The sequence below is a fragment of the Ranitomeya imitator genome, chromosome 3 (assembly GCF_032444005.1).
Source record: "Ranitomeya imitator isolate aRanImi1 chromosome 3, aRanImi1.pri, whole genome shotgun sequence".
In the NCBI taxonomy this organism is placed as follows: Eukaryota; Metazoa; Chordata; class Amphibia; order Anura; family Dendrobatidae; genus Ranitomeya; species Ranitomeya imitator.
In genome coordinates this window covers 223,203,045-223,224,159 of record NC_091284.1, presented here as the reverse complement: position 1 = coordinate 223,224,159, position 21,115 = coordinate 223,203,045, and the positions used below count along the sequence as shown (strand labels likewise).

The 21,115-nt window shown below is 45.1% G+C and overlaps 1 protein-coding gene across 1 annotated transcript in view; it reads right to left on the bottom strand.

The window, feature by feature from the left end:
• Window positions 1-226: 226 nt before the first annotated feature.
• The window catches only part of LOC138671583 (protein spinster homolog 1-like), a 34,327-nt gene continuing 13,438 nt past the window's right edge, over window positions 227-21,115 (bottom strand). Inside the window, exons 6-13 of the mRNA XM_069759761.1 lie at window positions 19,958-20,027; window positions 18,565-18,707; window positions 18,323-18,475; window positions 15,378-15,567; window positions 14,148-14,213; window positions 13,876-13,992; window positions 282-453; window positions 227-237 (exon numbers count right to left, since the gene is read on the bottom strand). Of these exons, the coding sequence (XP_069615862.1) occupies window positions 227-237; window positions 282-453; window positions 13,876-13,992; window positions 14,148-14,213; window positions 15,378-15,567; window positions 18,323-18,475; window positions 18,565-18,707; window positions 19,958-20,027 (922 nt within the window). The remainder of the gene's footprint in view (window positions 238-281; window positions 454-13,875; window positions 13,993-14,147; window positions 14,214-15,377; window positions 15,568-18,322; window positions 18,476-18,564; window positions 18,708-19,957; window positions 20,028-21,115) is intronic.

The following is a 21,115-nucleotide window of genomic DNA, read 5'->3' as shown; positions in this document are numbered from 1 at the left end:
ATCCAATAGTAGCAGATAGAAAGGTGGCACTCACCATCCTGTAATAAAAGTTTTATTCAAGCTAAAATGAAAACATGCATGCAGGAGGATCTCAGCCACATGGACGACGATAGCCGTTTCGTGTCAAACTACGCTTCAATGTGTCCTAGTACGGTTGAACTTAGTTAGAATAAAACTCTTTTTTTACACGGGACGGTGAGTGCTAACTTTCAATCTCTGCTATTATTTATTTTAATTCTGCAAGAGACATGACAGGATAATGAACATATTTCTACACGCACCTTCAGACTCCATCTCTGCTTGCTTGCGATCATTTTCAAGAAAGAGGGAAGTTGCCAAAAATAAACCTCCTCCAATCGCCATCAGAAATGGACAATTCACAAGGGCGTACTGCAGACTGTGGAACTTCGATAGATCAGAATCATCCTTTCCTGCTTTGATAAATTCAGATATCTGTAGATATGAATAGAGTAATAGTTATGTAAGGGATGGATAATAACTTTCATACATGTAAATACATTAAGAAGATTGCACCAAATTTTTACCAAAAGATTTTTCCCGGACCGCAGCCACTGTATACTTGGTGACTAAAAGGTCATGGAAGGAGAAGGTGCCTCACTACAGATAGTGGAGGAGCTCCCACCCACCAGAGCATGAACAACACTGGTTCCAATAATACACTCAGCCTCAGATCAGGTGGCATCCTTCTTCAGCAGATAATCTGGCAGAGCACCAGGTCATCTTGTCTTTGGAGTTTTGTCATGACAACGGGTATCTGTGACTCCTGTGAGCTCTAATGTAAGACCCTTTATCTTACCTCATAACACCCCCAGGATAACGGCCACCTCCCCCTTCTCCTGCGGCAAGAGAATACCCCCTATTAAAACACACGACAATTAGGTTGGATTAATTGGCCACAGCAGCCGTTTATTAACATTTAAACATACCACAATATTATAACAATAAACCCCGGAAGTGGATGATCCTCGAAGCCTGAAACATGTATTGAACATTTTCCAGCCAACCGTCCCACCTATTTTGGCCTTATATCCGCCTTACCCCCAGCCGCTATGCACCAGCTCGGAGGCAAACTCCACCCGCCAGGCCAAAACCGCACACCTGTTTGTGGTTCCCCTAATAATCCCCTCCATGGGATTATCTATACCCCTTTGACCATTTCAAATCATCCCGGGGAGTCCAGGACCTATTGAGATCCCCCCCCCCACATCAATCCGCCATTTTCCACTTCCACCAACTTCGAGGACCACCACCCCCTGCCACAAACATAAATGTTCTAACCCCTTAGACATTTATGTCCCTCCACACTTTCAAAGCTGTTTCGATGCCTTCTTGGATCGCCATACACCACATATCGGTACCAACCGCATTCAAGTGCACCCCATCCAACCTCCAATAACCTCCAGTGCCGGACTCCAAATTTATGTGCCGCACCACTACCGCTCTGTTCCTTGCCATGAAATGCGAAACAGCTTTGTTCACCTTGATCCTTGCTTTGTTCACCCCTTCTGGTGAACTAGCACCCCGCCAAACATTCTGCGGGACGATGTCCGATCAAACCACCAAAACCTTGGGAAACATTGCCCACAACCTCAACATGTCGAACTTAATGTCTTTTATAAGTTCCCTACACGGCCTTTTCCCCAAGTCATTACCCCCCAGGTGAATAACTAAAATTTGTGGGACCTGATCTCAACGCACGAAACGATGAAACTCGGGCAAAAATTGACTCCAAGTCATCCCCCTTTTTCCAATCCATCTCAGCGTTGCAACGTCACGCGAAAAACCCAACTGCCGGCCATCCGGACGAACCGCTGCCCTCTCCGCCGCCCAGAACACGAACGAGTGTCCCATAGTCCAAACCAGCCTTTTTTCGTGTTCTGTAAGAGAATAAACATTAACCCCTTAAGCCCCGAGGGTGGTTTGCACGTTAATGACCGGGCCAATTTTTACAATTCTGACCACTGTCCCTTTATGAGGTTATAACTCTGGAACGCTTCAAAGGATCTTGGCGATTCTGACATTGTTTTCTCGTGACATATTGTACTTCATTTTAGTAGTAACATTTATTCGATATAACTTGCGTTTATTTGTGAAAAAAACGGAAATTTGGCGAAAATTTTGAAAATTTCGCAATTTTCCAACTTTAAATTTTTATGCCCTTAAATCACAGAGATATGTCACGCAAAATACTTAATAAGTAACATTTCCCACATGTCTCCTTTACATCAGCACAATTTTGGAACCAAAATTTTTTTTTGTTAGGGAGTTATAAGGGTTCAAAGTTGACCAGCAATTTCTCATTTTTACAACACCATTTTTTTTTAGGGACCACATCTCATTTGATGTCATTTTGAGGGGTCTATATGATAGAAAATACCCAAGTGTGACACCATTCTAAAAACTGCACCCCTCAAGGTGCTCAAAACCACATTCAAGAAGTTTATTAACCCTTCAGGGGTTTCACAGGAATTTTTGGAATGTTTAAATAAAAATGAATATTTAACTTTTTTTCACACAAAATTTATTTCAGCTCCAATTTGTTTTATTTTACCAAGGGTAACAGGATAAAATGGATGCCAAACATTGTTGTACAATCTGTACTGAGTACGCTGATACCCCATATGTGGGGGTAAACCACTGTTTGGGCGCATGGCAGAGCTCGGAAGGGAAGGAGCGCCATTTGACTTTTAAATGCAAAATTGACAGGAATTGAGATGGGACACCATGTTGCGTTTGGAGAGCCACTGATGTGCCTAAACATTGAAACCCCCCACAAGTGACACCATTTTGGAAAGTAGACACCCTAAGGAACTTATCTAGATGTGTGGTGACCACTTTGACCCACCAATTGCTTCACAGAAGTTTATAATGCAGAGCCGTAAAAATAAAAAATCATATTTTTTCACAAAAATGATCTTTTCGCCCCCAATTTTTTATTTTCCCAAGAGTAAGAGAAGAAATTGAACCTCAAAAATTGTTGGCCAATTTGTCCTGAGTACGCTGATACCCCGTATATGGGTGTAAACCATTGTTTGGGCGTATGGCAGAGCTCAGAAGGGAAGGAGCGCCATTTTACTTTTCAATGCAAAATTGACTGGAATTGAGATGGGAAGCCATGTTGCGTTTGGAGAGCCCCTGATGTGCCTAAACATTGAAATCCCCACAAGTGACACCATTTTGGAAAGTAGACCCCTTAAGGAACTTATCTAGAGGTGTGGTGAGCACTTTGACCCAACAAGTGCTTCACAGAAGTTTATAATGCAGAGCCGTAAAAATAAAAAATCATATTTTTTCACAAAAATAATCTTTTCGCCACCAATTTTTTATTTTCCCAAGGGTAAGAGAAGAAATTAGACCACAAAAGTTGTTGTGCAATTTGTCCTGAGTGCGACGATACCCCATATGTGGGGGTAAACCACTGTTTGGGCGCATGGCAGAGCTCGGAAGGAAAGGAGCGCCATTTGACTTTTCAATGCAAAATTGACTGGAATTGAGATGGGACGCCATGTTGCGTTTGGAGAGCCCCTGATGTGCCTAAACATTGGAACCCCTCACAAGTGACACCATTTTGAAAAGTAGACCCCTTAAGGAACTTATCTAGATGTGTGGTGAGCACTTTGACCCAACAAGTGCTTCACAGAAGTTTATAATGCAGAGCCGTAAAAATAAAAAATCTTATTTTTTCACAAAAATGATCTTTTCGCCCCCAATTTTTTATTTTCCCAAGGGTAAGAGAAGAAATTAGACCACAAAAGTTGTTGTGCAATTTGTCCTGAGTGCGACGATACCCCATATGTGGGGGTAAACCACTTTTTGGGTGCATAGCAGAGCTCGGAAGGGAAGGAGCGCCATTTGACTTTTCAATGCAAAATTGACTGGAATTAAGATGGGACGCCATGTTGGTTTGGAGAGCCCCTGATGTGCCTAAACATTAAAAACCCCCACAAGTGACACCATTTTGGAAACTAGACCCTCTAAGGAACTTATCTAGATGTGTTTTGAGAGCTTTGAACCCCCAAGTGTTTCACTACAGTTTATAACGCAGAGCCGTTAAAATAAATTTATTTTTTTTTCGCAAAAATTTTTTCGCCCCCAGTTTTGTATTTTCACAAGGGTAACATAATAAATTGGACCCCAAAAGTTGTTGTCCAATTTGTCCTGAGTACGCTGATACCCCATATGTGGGGGGGAACCACTGTTTGGGCGCATGGCAGAGCTCGGAAGGGAAGGAGCGCCATTTGGAATGCAGACTTAGATGGATTGGTCTGCAGGAGTCACGTTGCATTTGCAGAGCCCCTGATGTACCCAAACAGTACAAACCCCCCACAAGTGACCCCATATTAGAAACTAGACCTCCCATGGAACTTATCTAGATGTGTTGTGAGAACTTTGAACCCCTAAGTGTTTCACTACAGTTTATAACGCAGACCCGTGAAAATAAAAATTCTTTTTTTTTTTCACAAAAATTATTTTTTAGCCCCCAGCTTTGTATTTTTACAAGGGTAACAGAATAAATTGGACCCCAAAAGTTGTTGTTCAATTTGTCCTGAGTACGCTGATACCCCATATGTGGGGGGGAACCACTGTTTGGGCTCATGGCAGAGCTCGGAAGGGAAGGAGCGCCATTTGGAATGCAGACTTAGATGGATTGGTCTGCAGGAGTCACGTTGCATTTGCAGAGCCCCTGATGTACCCAAACAGTACAAACCCCCCCCAAGTGACCCCATATTAGAAACTAGACCTCCCATGGAACTTATCTAGATGTGTTGTGAGAACTTTGAACCCCTAAGTGTTTCACTACAGTTTATAACGCAGACCCGTGAAAATAAAAATTCTTTTTTTTTTCACAAAAATTATTTTTTAGCCCCCAGCTTTGTATTTTTACAAGGGTAACAGAATAAATTGGACCCCAAAAGTTGTTGTTCAATTTGTCCTGAGTACGCTGATACCCCATATGTGGGGGGGAACCACTGTTTGGGCTCATGGCAGAGCTCGGAAGGGAAGGAGCGCCATTTGGAATGCAGACTTAGATGGATTGGTCTGCAGGCGTCACGTTGCATTTGCAGAGCCCCTGATGTACCCAAACAGTAGAAACCACCCACAAGTGACCCCATATTGGAAACTAGACCTCCCATGGAACTTATCTAGATGTGTTGTGAAAACTTTGAACCCCCAAGTGTTTCACTACAGTTTACAACGCAGAGCCGTGAAAATAAAAATCCTTTTTTTTCCCACAAAAATGATTTTTAGCCCCCCAAATTTTTATTTTCCCAAGGATAACAAGAGAACTTGGACCCAAAAAGTTGTTGTCCAATTTGTCTCGAGTACGCTGATACCCCATATGTTGGGGTAAACCCCTGTTTGGGCGCACGGGAGAGCTCGGAAGTGAAGGAGCACTGTTTTACTTTTTCAATGCAGAATTGGCTGGAATTGAGATCGGACGCCATGTCGCGTTTGGAGAGCCCCTGATGTGTCTAAACAGTGGAAACCCCCCAATTATAAATGAAACCCTAATCCAAACGCACCACTAACCCTAATCCCAACTGTAACCCTAACCACACACCTAACCCAGACACACCCCTAATTCTAATCCCAACCCTAATCCCAACCGTAAATGTAATCCAAACCCTAACCCTAGCCCCAACCCTAGCCCTAACCCTAACCCTAACCCTAACCGGAAAATGGAAATAAATACATTTTTTTAAATTTTATTATTTTTCCCTAAGGCTAGGTTCACATTGCGTTAGGGAAATCCGTTTAGCACTAGCGGATTGCGCTAACACAATGTCTTTTTAGGTGTCGTGTTTAGTGGTCGCGTTAACGTCCCCGCTCTGGAAGATCGGGGATCGGACCTCGGGCGCGCCGCGGACGCTGCAAGCAGCGTCTGAGGCGCGCCACAAAAGAATGGCACCTTGCTAGCGCGAGCCGAAAATGGCACGCTCTAGCGATGCGCTACACCTGAAAATCACATTGCTGTCAATGGTTGTGCTAACGGACCCGTTGCACGGCGTTAATTGTGACATTTTCGCCGTGCAACGCTGTCCGTTAGCGTTAACCCATTAACGCAATGTGAACCTAGCCTAACTAAGGGGGTGATGAAGGGGGGTTTGATTTACTTTTATAGCGAGTTTTTTAGCGGATTTTTATGATTGGCAGCCGTCACACACTGAAAGACGCTTTTTATTGCAAAAAATATTTTTTGCGTTACCACATTTTGAGAGCTATAATTTTTCTATATTTTGGTCCACAGAGTCATGTGAGGTCTTGTTTTTTGCGGGACGAGTTGACGTTTTTATCGGTTACATTTTCGGACACGTGACAGTTTTTGATCGCTTTTTATTCCGATTTTTTTGTGAGGCAGAATGACCAAAAACCAGCTATTCATGAATTTCTTTTGGGGGAGGCGTTTATACCGTTCCGCGTTTGGTAAAATTGATGAAGCAGTTTTATTCTTCGGGTCAGTACGATTACAGCGACACCTCATTTATATCATTTTTTTTATGTTTTGGCGCTTTTATACGATAAAAGCTATTTTATAGAAAAAATAATTATTTTGGCATCGCTTTATTCAGAGGACTATAACTTTTTTATTTTTTTGGTTATGATGCTATATGGCGGCTCGTTTTTTGCGGGACAAGATGACGTTTTCAGAGGTAACATGGTTATTTATATCCGTCTTTTTGATCGCGTGTTATTCCACTCTTTGTTCAGCGTTATGATAATAAAGCGTTGTTTTTTGGCTCGTTTTTTTTTTTTTTTTCTTACGGTGTTCACTGAAGGGGTTAACTAGTGGGCCAGTTTTATAGGTCGGGTCGTTACGGACGCGGTGATACTAAATATGTGTACTTTTATTGTTTTTTTGTTTTTTTTTTATGTAAAGAAATGTATTTATGGGAATAATATTTTTTTTTTCTGCTTTATTTAGGAATTTTTTTTTTATTTTTTTTTTTACAAGTGTGGAAATTTTTTTTTTTACTTTTTCACTTTGTCCCAGGGGGGGACAATACAGATCACCGATCTGACAGTGTGCACAGCACTCTGTTAGATCGGTGATCTGACATACAGCCGGGCAGGATTAGAGCTGCAGCTGCAGCCTGATCCTGACCCGGAAGTGCTCCCTGCAGGACCCGAATGCAGCCCGGCGGCCATTTTGGATCCGGGGACTGCAGGGAGAAGACGCTCGGTACACGGTGAGCACATCACCGTGTACCGATCGTCTCAGGGAAGCCCGCAGGGAGCCCCCTCCCTGCGCGATGCTTCCCTGCACCGCCGGCACACCGCGATCATCTTTGATCGCGGTGTGCCGGGGGTTAATGTGCCGGGAGCGGTCCGTGACCGCTCCTGGCACATAGTGCCGGATGTCAGCTGCGATAGGCAGCTGACACCCGGCCGCGATCGGCCGCGCTCCCCCCGTGAGCGCGGCCGATCGCATATGACGTACTATCCCGTCCATGGGAATTAAGTCCCAGGTCACCTGGACGGGATAGTACGTCATATGGGATTAAGGGGTTAACACCGATCAATTCAAGAAAAAAAAACCCTGAATACGTAACCCGTGAAGTTAAACCAAACCCGGGCGAACATAAGACCGGAATCTCTCTGACTCCCACCGCCCAATTCTTTTTACCACCTCATCCCCCAATCCTCTCCTGGCTGCTTCCGTTGCAGCCCCTATACGAAATGAATGCCCACTGTACTTTGCCGGTGAAATTCCCCCCGTCTAAAAAACACTTCCGAAATACTGAAACAAATTGAAAGCACGACAAGAAAGAACCATCTGCGTGAACCAACAATGGGTCGGATAATACACCCCTTCTTCTCATTAGCTTACCCACGCAGGTTACCGGGCACAATGGACAATTTGGAACTTGAAATAACACTAATTTACAACCTTTCCCGGCTACGTCCGTTTTTGACGACCTAATGAACACAACCACCCTATCTGACATAACATCCACGTCTTCCCTCCGTAAACCCCCTCCCTTGCATCTTGAAAGGCTGACCAACTCCCCCAGGCAGAATGCCCCAAAAAACGCCAATGAAAAAGCCGCTTGAAATAAAATCACCTCCCAATCTGAAAAACAAACAACCCGTAATTGCCTACCAATTTTTAACAGCACTTTGAAACAGACCGGACGTCTGCCGTCCAACGACTTCTGCCCTTTTTTCCAGCCCTTTACTATTTGCGTCACCATAAATGATTTTGTCTCATCCCGCAAACCTCTAGCCTTAAAACCAAATGTTAAACCAGCTAGGAACTTACTCACTTTGGCCACCGACCAACCCGATTCCCACACATGCCCTACTAGCAACAGCAGCCTGCTCTCATCATCCATACCAGACCCGTAGGACACCTTCCAATTCTCCCATATACTCCAAGCCTGATCATACTGCAGCCAAGACCTTTCTGACAGCGATCTAGCAAACAACTCCCTTACGGCCCTAAGGGCAGGTTCCACAGCTCTGCTGGACATTCCCAGCCCGCTGAATCCAAGTAAGGCCTCGGCCCCTGAGACTGATGCCACTGTGAATGGAAAAGGACATCATCAGCATTAGTAGGCTCAGTTGACTTACAATCCTCTGCAATCCACAAGTTAAGCTTTTGGGCCCAAGAAAACCAGATGCTGCAGTATCCTGACTACTTCTGGAGACGCCGCAGATAACGTATTGATGGCTTCCACGACACCCGCATGCTCGCAAGAAAAACAGATTTTCTTATTCATCACCGTCTCGCCTCACACTGACAACGCCACTACTCGAGGAAATAACTGAAGTAAAATCCGGTTTTGTAACAAACCCTGTTCTCGCCACTTGAGTGGCCACTCCGCCACCAACACCTGACCGCGATACCGCAAATTGAAACCACGCTTTTCAATCACGTTAATGAAAAAACCTAAATCCACCACATTTTCAACTGTCTGAATCCAAATGGATTTACCATTGTATTCCTCTAAGAAAAGAGCCCACACTTTCAAATCCTGTTTCAAGTCCTTTGTCAATCTGATGAAATGTAGGGGAGACTTTACTCCCGCCGTCGCCAAAGACAAACGCCGACAAAATGCGCGGCCCATCGGCATAATCCTGCAAGCAAAGTTCAGCTTGCCCAATAACGATTGTAAATCGTGTAGCGTTATCTTGCGCCGTGTACTTGCTTTTCTAACTTCCTCCCGAAAAGCGACTAGCTTGTCATCAGACAATCTACATTCCATTGCCACGGTATCAATCTCTATGCCTAGAAAACTCAGTGTCGTCACTGGCCCGACAGTTTTATCAGCCGCTAACGGAACTCCGAAACCTTTTGCTACCCTCTCCATCGTGTGCAGTAGAATTGAGCAAGCCGCAGACTGTGGCGGGCCTACAAGCATAAAATCATCAAGGTAATGTAAACAAGAATTTAAACCAGATACATCCTTAACAACCCATTCCAAGAACGTACTAAACGTCTCAAAATAGGCGCACGATAGCGAGCAGCCCATGGGAAGACAACGATCAATGAAAAAACCTCCGTCCCAGAAACAACCTAACAAGTGCATACTCTCAGGGTGCACTGGTAACAGGTGAAACGCCGCCTCGATATCCGTTTTTGCCATCAAAGCCCCCCTACCACACAGCCATACCAGATTCATTGCCACATCGAAAGACATGTAAGAAACTGCACACAGTTGAGGGTCAATACCGTCGTTCACTGACAGACCTTTTGGGAAGGATAAATGATGAATAAGCCTAAATTTGTTAGGCTCCTTCTTCGGAACCACTCCTAGCAGTGACACCCTCAAATCACTGATTGGAGCCGTTGGAAAAGGTCCCGCCATCCTACCCAGATCAACCTCTTTTTTCAATTTTTCAGAAACCACGCTAGGAAACTGCAATGCCGATTTTAGGTTCTTTTTTGACAAACAAACATCGTGCTCAATAAACGGAATTTTGAAACCATAACCAAAACCTTCCCTCAAAAGTGACGCTGCTGCTACATCTGGGTATCTATTTAGATACACCTCCATCGCGTCCAGCCGCACCGGTGTCTCCCCTTTTTTCAGCACCGTCTCCCCCTCTTGTTTTTCTCCCTCTGAAACATCTAGCCGCCCCATGTGTGCCCCTACAACCTGAGCATTCGTGCTTGAATTTACACTTGCTCCCAAACCTACATGTCCCCTCATTAAAGGAGAAACACAGTCCCTTCTGCATTGCGACCGAGTGTCCTGACTGCCCTGAACTCCCGGCGCCCCCTTGAAATGGCTGGGTTCCCTGATTCGCTCTAACCGGTGCCATAATTCTCATCCATAATGCTATGTCCTTATGATCCCAACGTATACCCGGTCGGACCGCCTTGCGCTGCCTGAACTGCTCGTCGTACCTCAGCCAGCCTAGCCCGCCATATACCCTGTAAGCCTCCCCAATTGCATCCATATAGCAAAAAAGTCCCGAACAATTTTCGGGTGCCTTTTCGCCTATCACACTCGCCAATATAGCAAATGCCTGCAACCAGTTAGAAAACGAACGAGGGATCAGACGGTAGCTCCTCCTCTCCTCGTCATCTTTTTTGGAATCGTCTCTTCTTAACCTATCAATATTAAATCTCTCTAACGGTAATAATGAAAAAATATCCACATAATCCCCTTTCCATATCTTTTCTTTCACCTCCTCCTTCAAATGTGACCCCAGCGGTCCCTCAAAACATACATATACTTCACTGCTAGCGGAATCATCCAAACGCACCGTCTCCTCGTTTTCCTTTTCTTTGCTAGCCCCTTCATTATGGGTCGCACCTCCTGAGTCGGCTGACCCCGTCCCCCTTCCTGCTTCACTGCCGCCCCCCCGACGCAGCTGAGACCGCTGTACCCTGGCCCCCACACTGCGACACTACCTCAGAGCTTGTTAACCTCCCTATCCCAGCTGACCCTTCCGCGCTATCTAACCACGCCGCTACAGGTGACCCCCGCCCTGAGGGCCCCTGTACCATATTCTAGCTAAATCTCTAAGGCCATGTAGTATTAAGCCCATCCCCCTGCTAGCCCCCCCATAAATGACTCCCGTTCCCTAATCTGATTAGGAGCTAAGCGGGGGTTAAATATAGGAAATTGCTGGCTCTCACCTGGCTGCCTGGGCGCTGTGAACCCAGCAGCCGAAGGTCCTGGGTCCTGACGAAGGTGTGCTGGTCCCGTGCTGGCTCCGTCTGCTGGTGGCTCCGCAGCTCCCGGGTCAACCTGCCTTACCAGCTGCCCGCCGCCAGAAGCAGGCGAACCGGCAAGAATTGCAGGGCCCCTCGGAGCTGCCACCGTGGTCCACAGGGCGCCGCCATCTTTGGGAGGTCCCTGGTGTGCAGGCGCAGGACTCCATGATACGGCGCCATCTTGCCGTAGTCCTCTGTCACGTGGCGCCGTGCGCCCTGCAGCGGCGCCATCTTGGCCGAGCGGCGACTGTTGTGAATTCTGCTCTTGGGCTCCCTCCGGTGGTTGTTGATGGTAATGCAGTTATTCCTGAGCAGCAGTCTTGCACAGGTGTTTCTGCTAATTGCAATTCGGACTGGGGTATTTAGCTGTGCAGGACTCATTAGTCCTTGCCAGTAGTCAATGTTCCTTTGGAAGTGTTGGTTCCTGCCTGGCCTCTCCTGCTTGCTGCCATTTCAGCAAAGATAAGTGTTTGCTTCATTTTTTAGACACACGGCTGTGTGTTTATCTTCTGTGCTGATCTTGTTTCTATTTTGTTCCTGCTAGACTGTGCCTATTGTTTTTCTCAGTCTAGTTGGATTCGCTGGAGTCGCAGATATACTCTCCACATCTTTAGTTAGGTGGTGGAGTTTTTTTGTATTTTTCTTGCTGTGGATATTTTGTAGTGTTTTATGCTGACCGCATAGTATCCTGTACTATCCTTTCCTATCTAGGTAGATGTGGCCTCCTTTGCTTATCCCTGTTTTCTGTCTGCGTGTGTCTTTTCCTCTCCTACTCACAGTCATTATTTGTGGGGGGCTACCTATCCTTTGGGGGTCTACTCTGAGGCAAGAGAGTTTTCCTATTTCCATCTTTAGGGATATTTAGTTCTCCGGCTGTGTCGAGGTGTCTAGGTCTGGTTAGGCACACCCCACGGCTACTTCTAGTTGCGGTGATAGGATCAGGGTTTGCGGTCAGTAAAGTTACCACTGCTCCAGCGAAGGTCATTTCATGCTGCTCCAACGCCACCTGATCATAACAGGCGACGCTGCAGCGCTGCCGATCGAGGCAGCCGATCGCTGCCCGCTGCTCACCGGAGCCGCCCCCACCGCTCCATGGCCTGAAGATCCTCCGTGTGCCGCTCCATCCGGTGTGCTGGGAGACAGGCTGGCGGGCTGCCGGCCGCTGGCTCCTTGCGCTCCTCCACGCCGAGCAGGGCCAGCCGGAACGCTGGCACCTGCCGCTCCTGGTCCCAAATCCCGTCGCCTCTGTGCCGCGGGGGGGGGGAACCCGGCCCCTGTCATAGGTCCTGCCATTGGGGTGGATTCCTCCCAGCCTGCGGGCGAGGAGCAGGGGGAACGCGTCCACCGGCCCTGGCTGGAGGGTCCCTGGAGGGGCTCCGAATGCGGCGCCGGACCCGGGGGGTAGCCTCAGGACTTAGGCGCGCCGGAGGACGGGACCTCCACGGCCGGAGTCCTGCTGGAGGGGCGATGGAGTCTCCAGCTACCGACCCCTGAAGCAGGCTATTCACCGAAGCCTGCAGCCAGTCTGTCCCTTGGGTGTCTGCTGCGTCCCGGAGCTGCTGCAGCAAGGCCTCGACGTCCATCGCATGGGTACAAAGGAGCTTCTTTCTCTGGCTGGTGAGTACCCAAATGGTTTCCCCCCTCACGTGGCCACCCACTTTTATAAGGTCCCCCCCACCCTGCCTCCGACCCCTCCTTCCTTTTCAAATTCAAAAAACTCTGTCCCTCCCATCAGCTCCTATTAACCCTATAACCCCCAACCTTCCTATGAGCTCCCTATTGTCCCATGTCACCCTGTCATGGCGGCCTCCCTCAAGGGCCAGAGGCCCAGTACGGCCTTTCTTGACCACAAGATTAGAATAGTTTGCTTGTATATACGTTCTATTTGTTTTCTGTCGGGGTAATAGATTTGTACTGGATGTGTACTGAGTCTGCATGTTTGTACTGAATGTATGCAGCCTACAGATGTAGCATTAGTCAAATAACCATTTATTACACCATAAACATTCATGTATAGGAAACAAAGTTCCTATAAACATTAGTTCATTTTGCTTAAAAGGGAACCTAACAGCAGGATTGTGCACAGTAACCTACAGACAGTGTCAGGTTGGTGCCATTATACTGACTAAAATGATACCTCGGTGGTGCTATTTTTTTAAGATAAATATATAATATTCATTATGTAAAATAGGGGGCAGGTCACTGAGGGATCAGTGACCTGTCAGAAGCCATACTGGTGAATACCTAGGTAATTAGAGCACCACATGAAGACCCCAACAGGCCGCCCTGGGGCACATGCATATCATTAACTCACACCTGAAAATAAAGAATAAACAACAACCACAAGACGGATTTCACCAACCAGGTATAATTTTAATCAGTATAATGGCGCCAACCTGACAATGGCTGTAGGTTTCTGAGAACAATCCTGCTGACAGGTTCCCTTTAATGTGGAAACCCCAATACAAAGAAAATGAGAGTCTCTTTTACAGTAACTACAGGCGCATGCTATGCTCACCTCTGAAAGTTAATTTTACACCTGCTACATCTGTATATTCTGGATTCTGTATGCAGAAATGGAGGCTACCACTAAAATACAGCTTCACACAAGGCACTGTATGAATAAGACCTCATGCTAAAACGGATGTTCATATTTCATTCTGGAAGCAATAACATCTACTTACCTTTCCGATGACATTGCTGCTCTCAGCTGTCTCCGTCAGGCCAGACACCATAATAACTATGGCCTGTCCTGTAGAACGTCTTCTGGGAGATACCACATACTGAAGCAATAGGATAATCTGAGTAAGTAGAGGAAAGACACAAAACCCAACAAAACAAGAGAACTTGGACAAAGTGACCACAGAGAAAAATGAAAATCTTTGAGACATAAGTAAACAGCTCAGTCGCGAGGAGAGGACTTTACAAGTATAGTTTAGAATTTTCCTTTACTCACCAGGTGGATGTCAGCTGCAATGGCGAAGTTCAGGGAAAGTAATATCTCTACGATGACGATAAAGACCTGCAAAGAGTGAAGAATATGATATATATAACTTTATGTATTAAACTAGATGGTGGCCCGATTCTAATGCATCGGGTATTCTAGAATATGCATGTCCACGTAGTATATTGCACAGCCCACGTAGCATACTGCCCAGCTACGTAGTATAGTGCACAGCCACGTAGTATATTGCCAAGCCACGTAGTATATTGCACAGCCCACGTAGTATATTGCCCAGCCACGTAGTATATTGCCCAGCCACGTAGTATAGTGCACAGCCACGTAGTATATTGCCCAGCCACGTAGTATATTGCACAGCCCACGTAGTATATTGCCCAGCTACGTGGTATAGTGCACAGCCACGTAGTATATTGCCCAGCTACGTAGTATATTGCACAGCCCACGTAGTATATTGCCCAGCCACGTAGTATATTGCCCAGCCACATAGTATATTGCCCAGTGATGTAGCATATTGCACAGCCCACTGCTAAGTCTTCTGGGTAATTTCGCAATGCATCGCTGGGAACGGAAGATGGCGGCAGGCGCGAGCAACTCGGCGGACAACGGAGGGTGAGTATAGCAGGTTTTTAGTTTTTTATTTGCAACATTACATTTTTTACTATTGATGCCGCATAGGCAGCATCAATAGTAAAAAGTTGGGGACACACAGGGTTAATAGCGGCGTAATGGAGTGCGTTACCAGCGGCATAACGCGGTCCGTTACCGCCGGCATTAACCCTGTGTGAGTGGTGACCGGAGGGGAGTATGCGAGCGCCGGGCACTGACTGTGGGGAGTAAGGAGCGGCCATTTTCTTCCGGACTGTGCCCGTCGCTGATTGGTCGTGGCTGTTTTGCCGCGACCAATCAGCGACTTGGATTTCCATGACAGACAAAGGCCGCGACCAATGAATATCCGTGACAGACAGACAGAAGGACAGAAAGACGGAAGTGACCCGTAGACAATTATATAGTAGATGCTTCTCCATATTTGGGTATGAGATATTCTATGTGCACATTACTATAATAACATTAATTGTTTTGCTTTTTAATCTATTCATTCACATCAAATCCAAACATTCCTAGTCCGCCCCACTATGTACCGTAACAATGATAGCTAGTGCTCAATACATCGGTTTTAATATAGATTCAATAAAGTATTACAGCAATCTGTAATTCAGGACTTACATAAGAGGCCATGAAACTGATATTTGCGAGAAACAGCGCCAAATACAAGAAAATGGAGCCGATCAGCAAGCTAACTGCGCAAACTTTTGGATCTCCACAAGGGTCATATTTTTTGTATATCTCAGCAATTTTCACTCCTGCTACGATTCCAAAGGCGCTGGAGGAGACAGCAAGTATGCCGAAAATCAGGCTGCAAGGAAATGTGTTACAGAGATTAGTAAAGGAACTCCAAGTAATGGATTACAAATGATGTATTGCTTCAACTAATGTAGCTTCTTCAGAGAATTGGTGATTGAACATTCTTCACGGGTACAGTGCCTTATCTCTACTAATTATGTCTAGATCCTAACTGTAGCAGAAGTCATTGTGATAATCTGCGGAACATACAGGAAACTAAGGGTACCGTCACACTATACGATTTACCTACGATCACGACCTGCGATATGATCTGGCCGTGATCGTAGGTAAATCGTAGTGTGGTCGCTGGGGAGCTGTCACACAGACAGCTCTCCAGCGACCAACGATGCCGAGGTCCCTGGGTAACCAGGGTAAACATCGGGTAACTAAGCGCAGGACCGCGCTTAGTAACCCGATGTTTACCCTGGTTACAAGCGTAAAACTAAAAAAAAACAAACAGCACATACTTACATTCTGGTGTCCGTCAGGTCCCTTGCCGTCTGCTTCCCGCACTCACTGACTGGCGGACGTAAAGTGAAAGTGAAAGCACAGCCGCTGTGCTCTGCTTTCACTTTACGGCTGGCAGTCACAGTGCGGGAAGCAGACGGCAAGGGACCTGACGGACACCAGAATGTAAGTATGTGCTGTTTGTTTTTTTTTAGTTTTACGCTTGTAACCAGGGTAAACATCAGGTTACTAAGCGCGGCCCTGCGCTTAGTAACCCGATGTTTACCCTGGTTACAAGCGAACGCATCGCTGGATCGCATCGCTAGATCGCTAGATCGGTGTCACACACCGATCTAGCGATGACAGCGGGAGATCCAGCGATGAAAGAAAGTTCTAAACGATCTGCTACGACGTACGATTCTCAGCAGGATCCCTGATCGCTGCTGCGTGTCAGACACAGCGATATCGTAACGATATCGCTGGAACGTCACGAATCGTACCGTCGTAGCGATCGAAATGGTATAGTGTGACGGTACCCTAACTTTACCTTAACGTTTTAATGGCATGAGATATGTTGAATGTTTAGTTCAGATATATTTGCCAACTTTAGTAGAGACTATATGAAAAAGGTAAGTTCTCTTGAATTAGTTGACAAATCTCCAGGGCATAGTGTAAGTCATTCAAAACCTACCAAAAAGTTGATATTAATGTGGCTTAAAGCTTCAGAGACAGCCAAATGCAAATTCATGGAGGGTGAGGAAGGTGTCAATGGATGGAGAGATGTGGTCTAAAATGGAGGCATGACTACATGAGAAAAATTTCTGTGGGAATCTTTTTGACCTGTGAATGCCCCTCTGGAGTGGCGATTCTGAGAAGATGGCAAGTATCAATTGAACTTTGTTATAACATGGTATGTAACAAATTGGAGAAAATTTACTAGGACAGGAATTTTTTACACCTGTCTTTATAAGTAACCTGTTTAAAAAAATAAGTTATGGCTAATATATTAAGAAGCAAAACTTTTTAAAAGTTTGCCATATCTACGGCAGTCAGTGTGTCAGAAAATTAAATATACGCCTGCCAAGTTATGGTGTAAATTACAGTAAATTTGTTATGTCATGGGTGTTCATGATCCCTTGCTATGTGTATATTTTTGGAAAATAAGCTGCTCACGGCAGAGAAGAGAAAAAATTTAAAATTATTGAGCAAATATGACATCATCCATAAAATACAACTTTTTGTTAATACCATTAAGTTGGTCTGGCATAGAGGAAATATTATATCACCAACACCCCGGTCTGGCATAGAAGAAATGTTATATCACCAACACCCCAGTCTGGCATAGAGGAAATATTATATCACCAACACCCCAGTCTGGCATAGAGGAAATATTATATCACCAACACCCCAGTCTGGCATAGAGGAAATATTATATCACCAACACCCCGGTCTGGCATAGAAGAAATGTTATATCAGCAACACCCCGGTCTGGCATAGAGGAAATATTATATCACCAACACCCTGGTCTGGCATAGAAGAAATGTTATATCACCAACACCCCGGTCTGGCATAGAGGAAATGTTATATCACCAACACCCCGGTCTGGCATAGAGGAAATATTATATCACCAACACCCCAGTCTGGCATAGAGGAAATATTATATCACCAACACCCCAGTCTGGCATAGAGGAAATATTATATCACCAACACCCCAGTCTGGCATAGAGGAAATATTATATCACCAACACCCCAGTCTGGCATAGAGGAAATATTATATCACCAACACCCCGGTCTGGCATAGAAGAAATGTTATATCAGCAACACCCCGGTCTGGCATAGAGGAAATATTATATCACCAACACCCCAGTCTGGCATAGAAGAAATGTTATATCACCAACACCCCGGTCTGGCATAGAGGAAATATTATATCACCAACACTCCGGTCTGGCATAGAGGAAATGTTATATCACCAACACCCCGGTCTGGCATAGAGGAAATATTATATCACCCTCACCCCGATCTGGCATAGAGGAAATGTTATATCACCAACACCCCGGTCTGGCATAGAGGAAATATTATATCACCAACACCCCGGTCTGACATAGAAGAAATGTTATATCACCAACATCCCGGTCTGGCATAGAGGAAATATTATATCACCAACACCCCAGTCTGGCATAGAGGAAATATTATATCACCAACACCCCAGTCTGGCATAGAGGAAATATTATATCACCAACACCCCAGTCTGGCATAGACAAAATATTATATCACCAACACCCCTCCAGTGAAAGTCAAATTAAGGTTTTCTAAACTTGTACCTGTCATGATAGTTGCACACGTCAGTCTGACATGGTTCCTTTTGTTTGGTGACAGCCCCAGAAAGCATCAGGAAAGAAGGAGCCCAGAAGGTAATGGCAGCTGTCACAAATGTTACAGTTACAATCCCACATGTAGAAAGCATAAAACTTTTGCTGCAGAGAATGAAAAAGGAAAAAACATTTCAATAAGACAAGTCACGAGGTAAATCAGCGAAAACAGTCACTCCACAGAAAACACTCACTTTTTTAACAGGTGTTTCATATCCATCATCCATTTCTTGCAGATTGGTAGTTTGTTGTTGTTCCTGTCAAAGATTTCTCTTTGCGGTTCCTTCACAAAGCTAATAATTAGCAGGACTGCTATAAGGCCCAGACCAGGGGTAACCTGTGTCAAAGAAGAGGGAGACATAAGAGACATTGCATAGTTAATATACAGTGGTATCACCATATAAAGAAAGTGTCCACAGTCTAGTTTAAAAGGAATTTATAATGCTGAAAATTGAACCTGATCTCCATGCAGGATGTTCTAGAGCAGGAGAAGCTGAGCAGATTGAGATACATAATTGTTCAAAACGTTTCAGTAAAATGCGCATTATATTTATTGAAATCCCTGGTGCTAGTATGTATATAAGTCCAGTGGGTGGTCCTACTCAGTGATTAATAATCTTCCCATGCAGAGGTAGCGGTCAGTCACAGAGTAGGACCACCCAATGGACTCCTATACATACAATCACCAGGGATTTCACAGAATAAATTACAAGTTATGCTGAATCTTTCCCAGAAACCAATATCATTCTGCTCAGCTTCTCCTCTATACCATGCTGTCCACTGATTGGACAATGTATCAGGTTACCTTTAGTAAACTGTGGATATGGAAGTAGTTCTATTAAGAGATTAGCTTTCAGATTAAAGGTACCGTCACACTGAGCGACGCTGCAGCGATACCGACAACGATCCGGATCGCTGCAGCGTCGCTGTTTGGTCGCTGGAGAGCTGTCACACAGATGCCGGTAACCAGGGTAAACATCGGGTTACTAAGCGCAGGGCCGCGCTTAGTAACCCAATGTTTACCATGGTTACCAGCGTAAATGTAAAAAAAAAAAAAACCACTTCATACTTACATTCCGCTGTCTGTCCCTCGGCGCTCTGCTTCTCTGCCCTGTGTAAGTACAGCGGCCAGAAAGCAGAGCGTTGACGTCACCGCTGTGCTTTCCGGCCGCTGTTCTTACACAGGGCAGAGAAGCAGAGCGCCGAGGGACAGACAGCGGAAGGTAAGTATGAAGTGTTTTTTTTTTTTTTTACTTTAATGCTGGTAACCAGGGTAAACATCGGGTTACTAAGCGCGGCCCTGCGCTTAGTAACCCGATGTTTACCCTAGTTACCAGTGAAGACATCGCTGAATCGGCATCACACACACCGATTCAGCGATGTCAGCAGGAAGTCCAGCGACGAAATAAAGTGCTGGACTTTCTGCAGCGACAAACGACATCACAGCAGGATTCTGATCGCTGCTGTGTGTCAAACTGAACGATATCGCTAGCCAGGACGCTGCAACGTCACGGATCGCTAGCGATATCGTTCAGTGTGACGGTACCTTTAGAGATTATCTACAAGAATCTTAGGCTTAGTACTTACCCGAAAGGCCCAGTGCCAGTCTCCACCTGCCGCTCTTGTCACTGTAGATGCAATAATGAATCCGAGGCCACTGTTATACAAACAAGAAGCAAAATGGTCATCATTTCTGAACATTATATATATATAAATAAATATATATATATATATACATATATATATTAGGGTGCCAAGGAAATGCAAGTTTTTGAAGGTCTTACCTCCTAATTTTGTTCCTTTTTGGTCATAGATATTTTATAATTTTCTTTTTTTAAGATTAGTTATCATTTACTAGTTGCTCAATGGCACATCATATTGCAGTTTTAAATGTTGGATTAGTATTTATCGTCATGCATATCCCACGTTATGTATGGTATGTTATGCCATTTACCGATCAGATTAATTGATTTTATATTTTGATAGATCGGACGTTTCTGAACATGGCAATACCAAATGTATATATCTATATCTATATCTATATCTATATATATATATATATATATATATATATATATATTTATATATATACCTTGAGCAAGTGGTATATCTAAATTTAATGTCAACATATTTTACATGGTCAATCCTTATGCCAAAAGGTACAAATTTGAGGGGTAAGACCTACCAACTTGCAAAGTTCATTTTTTCTTGCTATACAGTACACATATATATATATATATATATATATATATATATATATATATATATATATATATATATAACCATACATTTATAGTACTGTGAAAAAGATTCGGGCAGGTGTGGTAAAAAACAGCTGTGATTTTAGCTATGGACTTCTCAGCGGCCTCGAACTTAACAGCCATCTCTCCGCTCAGCAACTCTCCCTTTGAGTGTCTGGAACTTGTAGTCCACTAAGCAGCACAGCACAGGTGTCCCTGCTGGAAAGTGGGGGGCATCATACTAATAAGTGAGTGGCATCATATTGTTGGTGGAGGGCATTACACATATTGTTGGTGGAGGGCAAGATATTACGAGGATAACATTGTGTCATACTGTTTAGGGACAAATTAATTGTGGAGGATGCATACCGTGCAGTAGCTACCGGGGGGGCAGAGGGGGCCATAGCCCCGGGCCCCGCGCTCTGAGGGGGCCCACCGGGAGCTAAGCCACAGCAACTGCATCAGCGCCGATGCAGTTGCATTCTGCGGCAGAGCAGGGAGAATC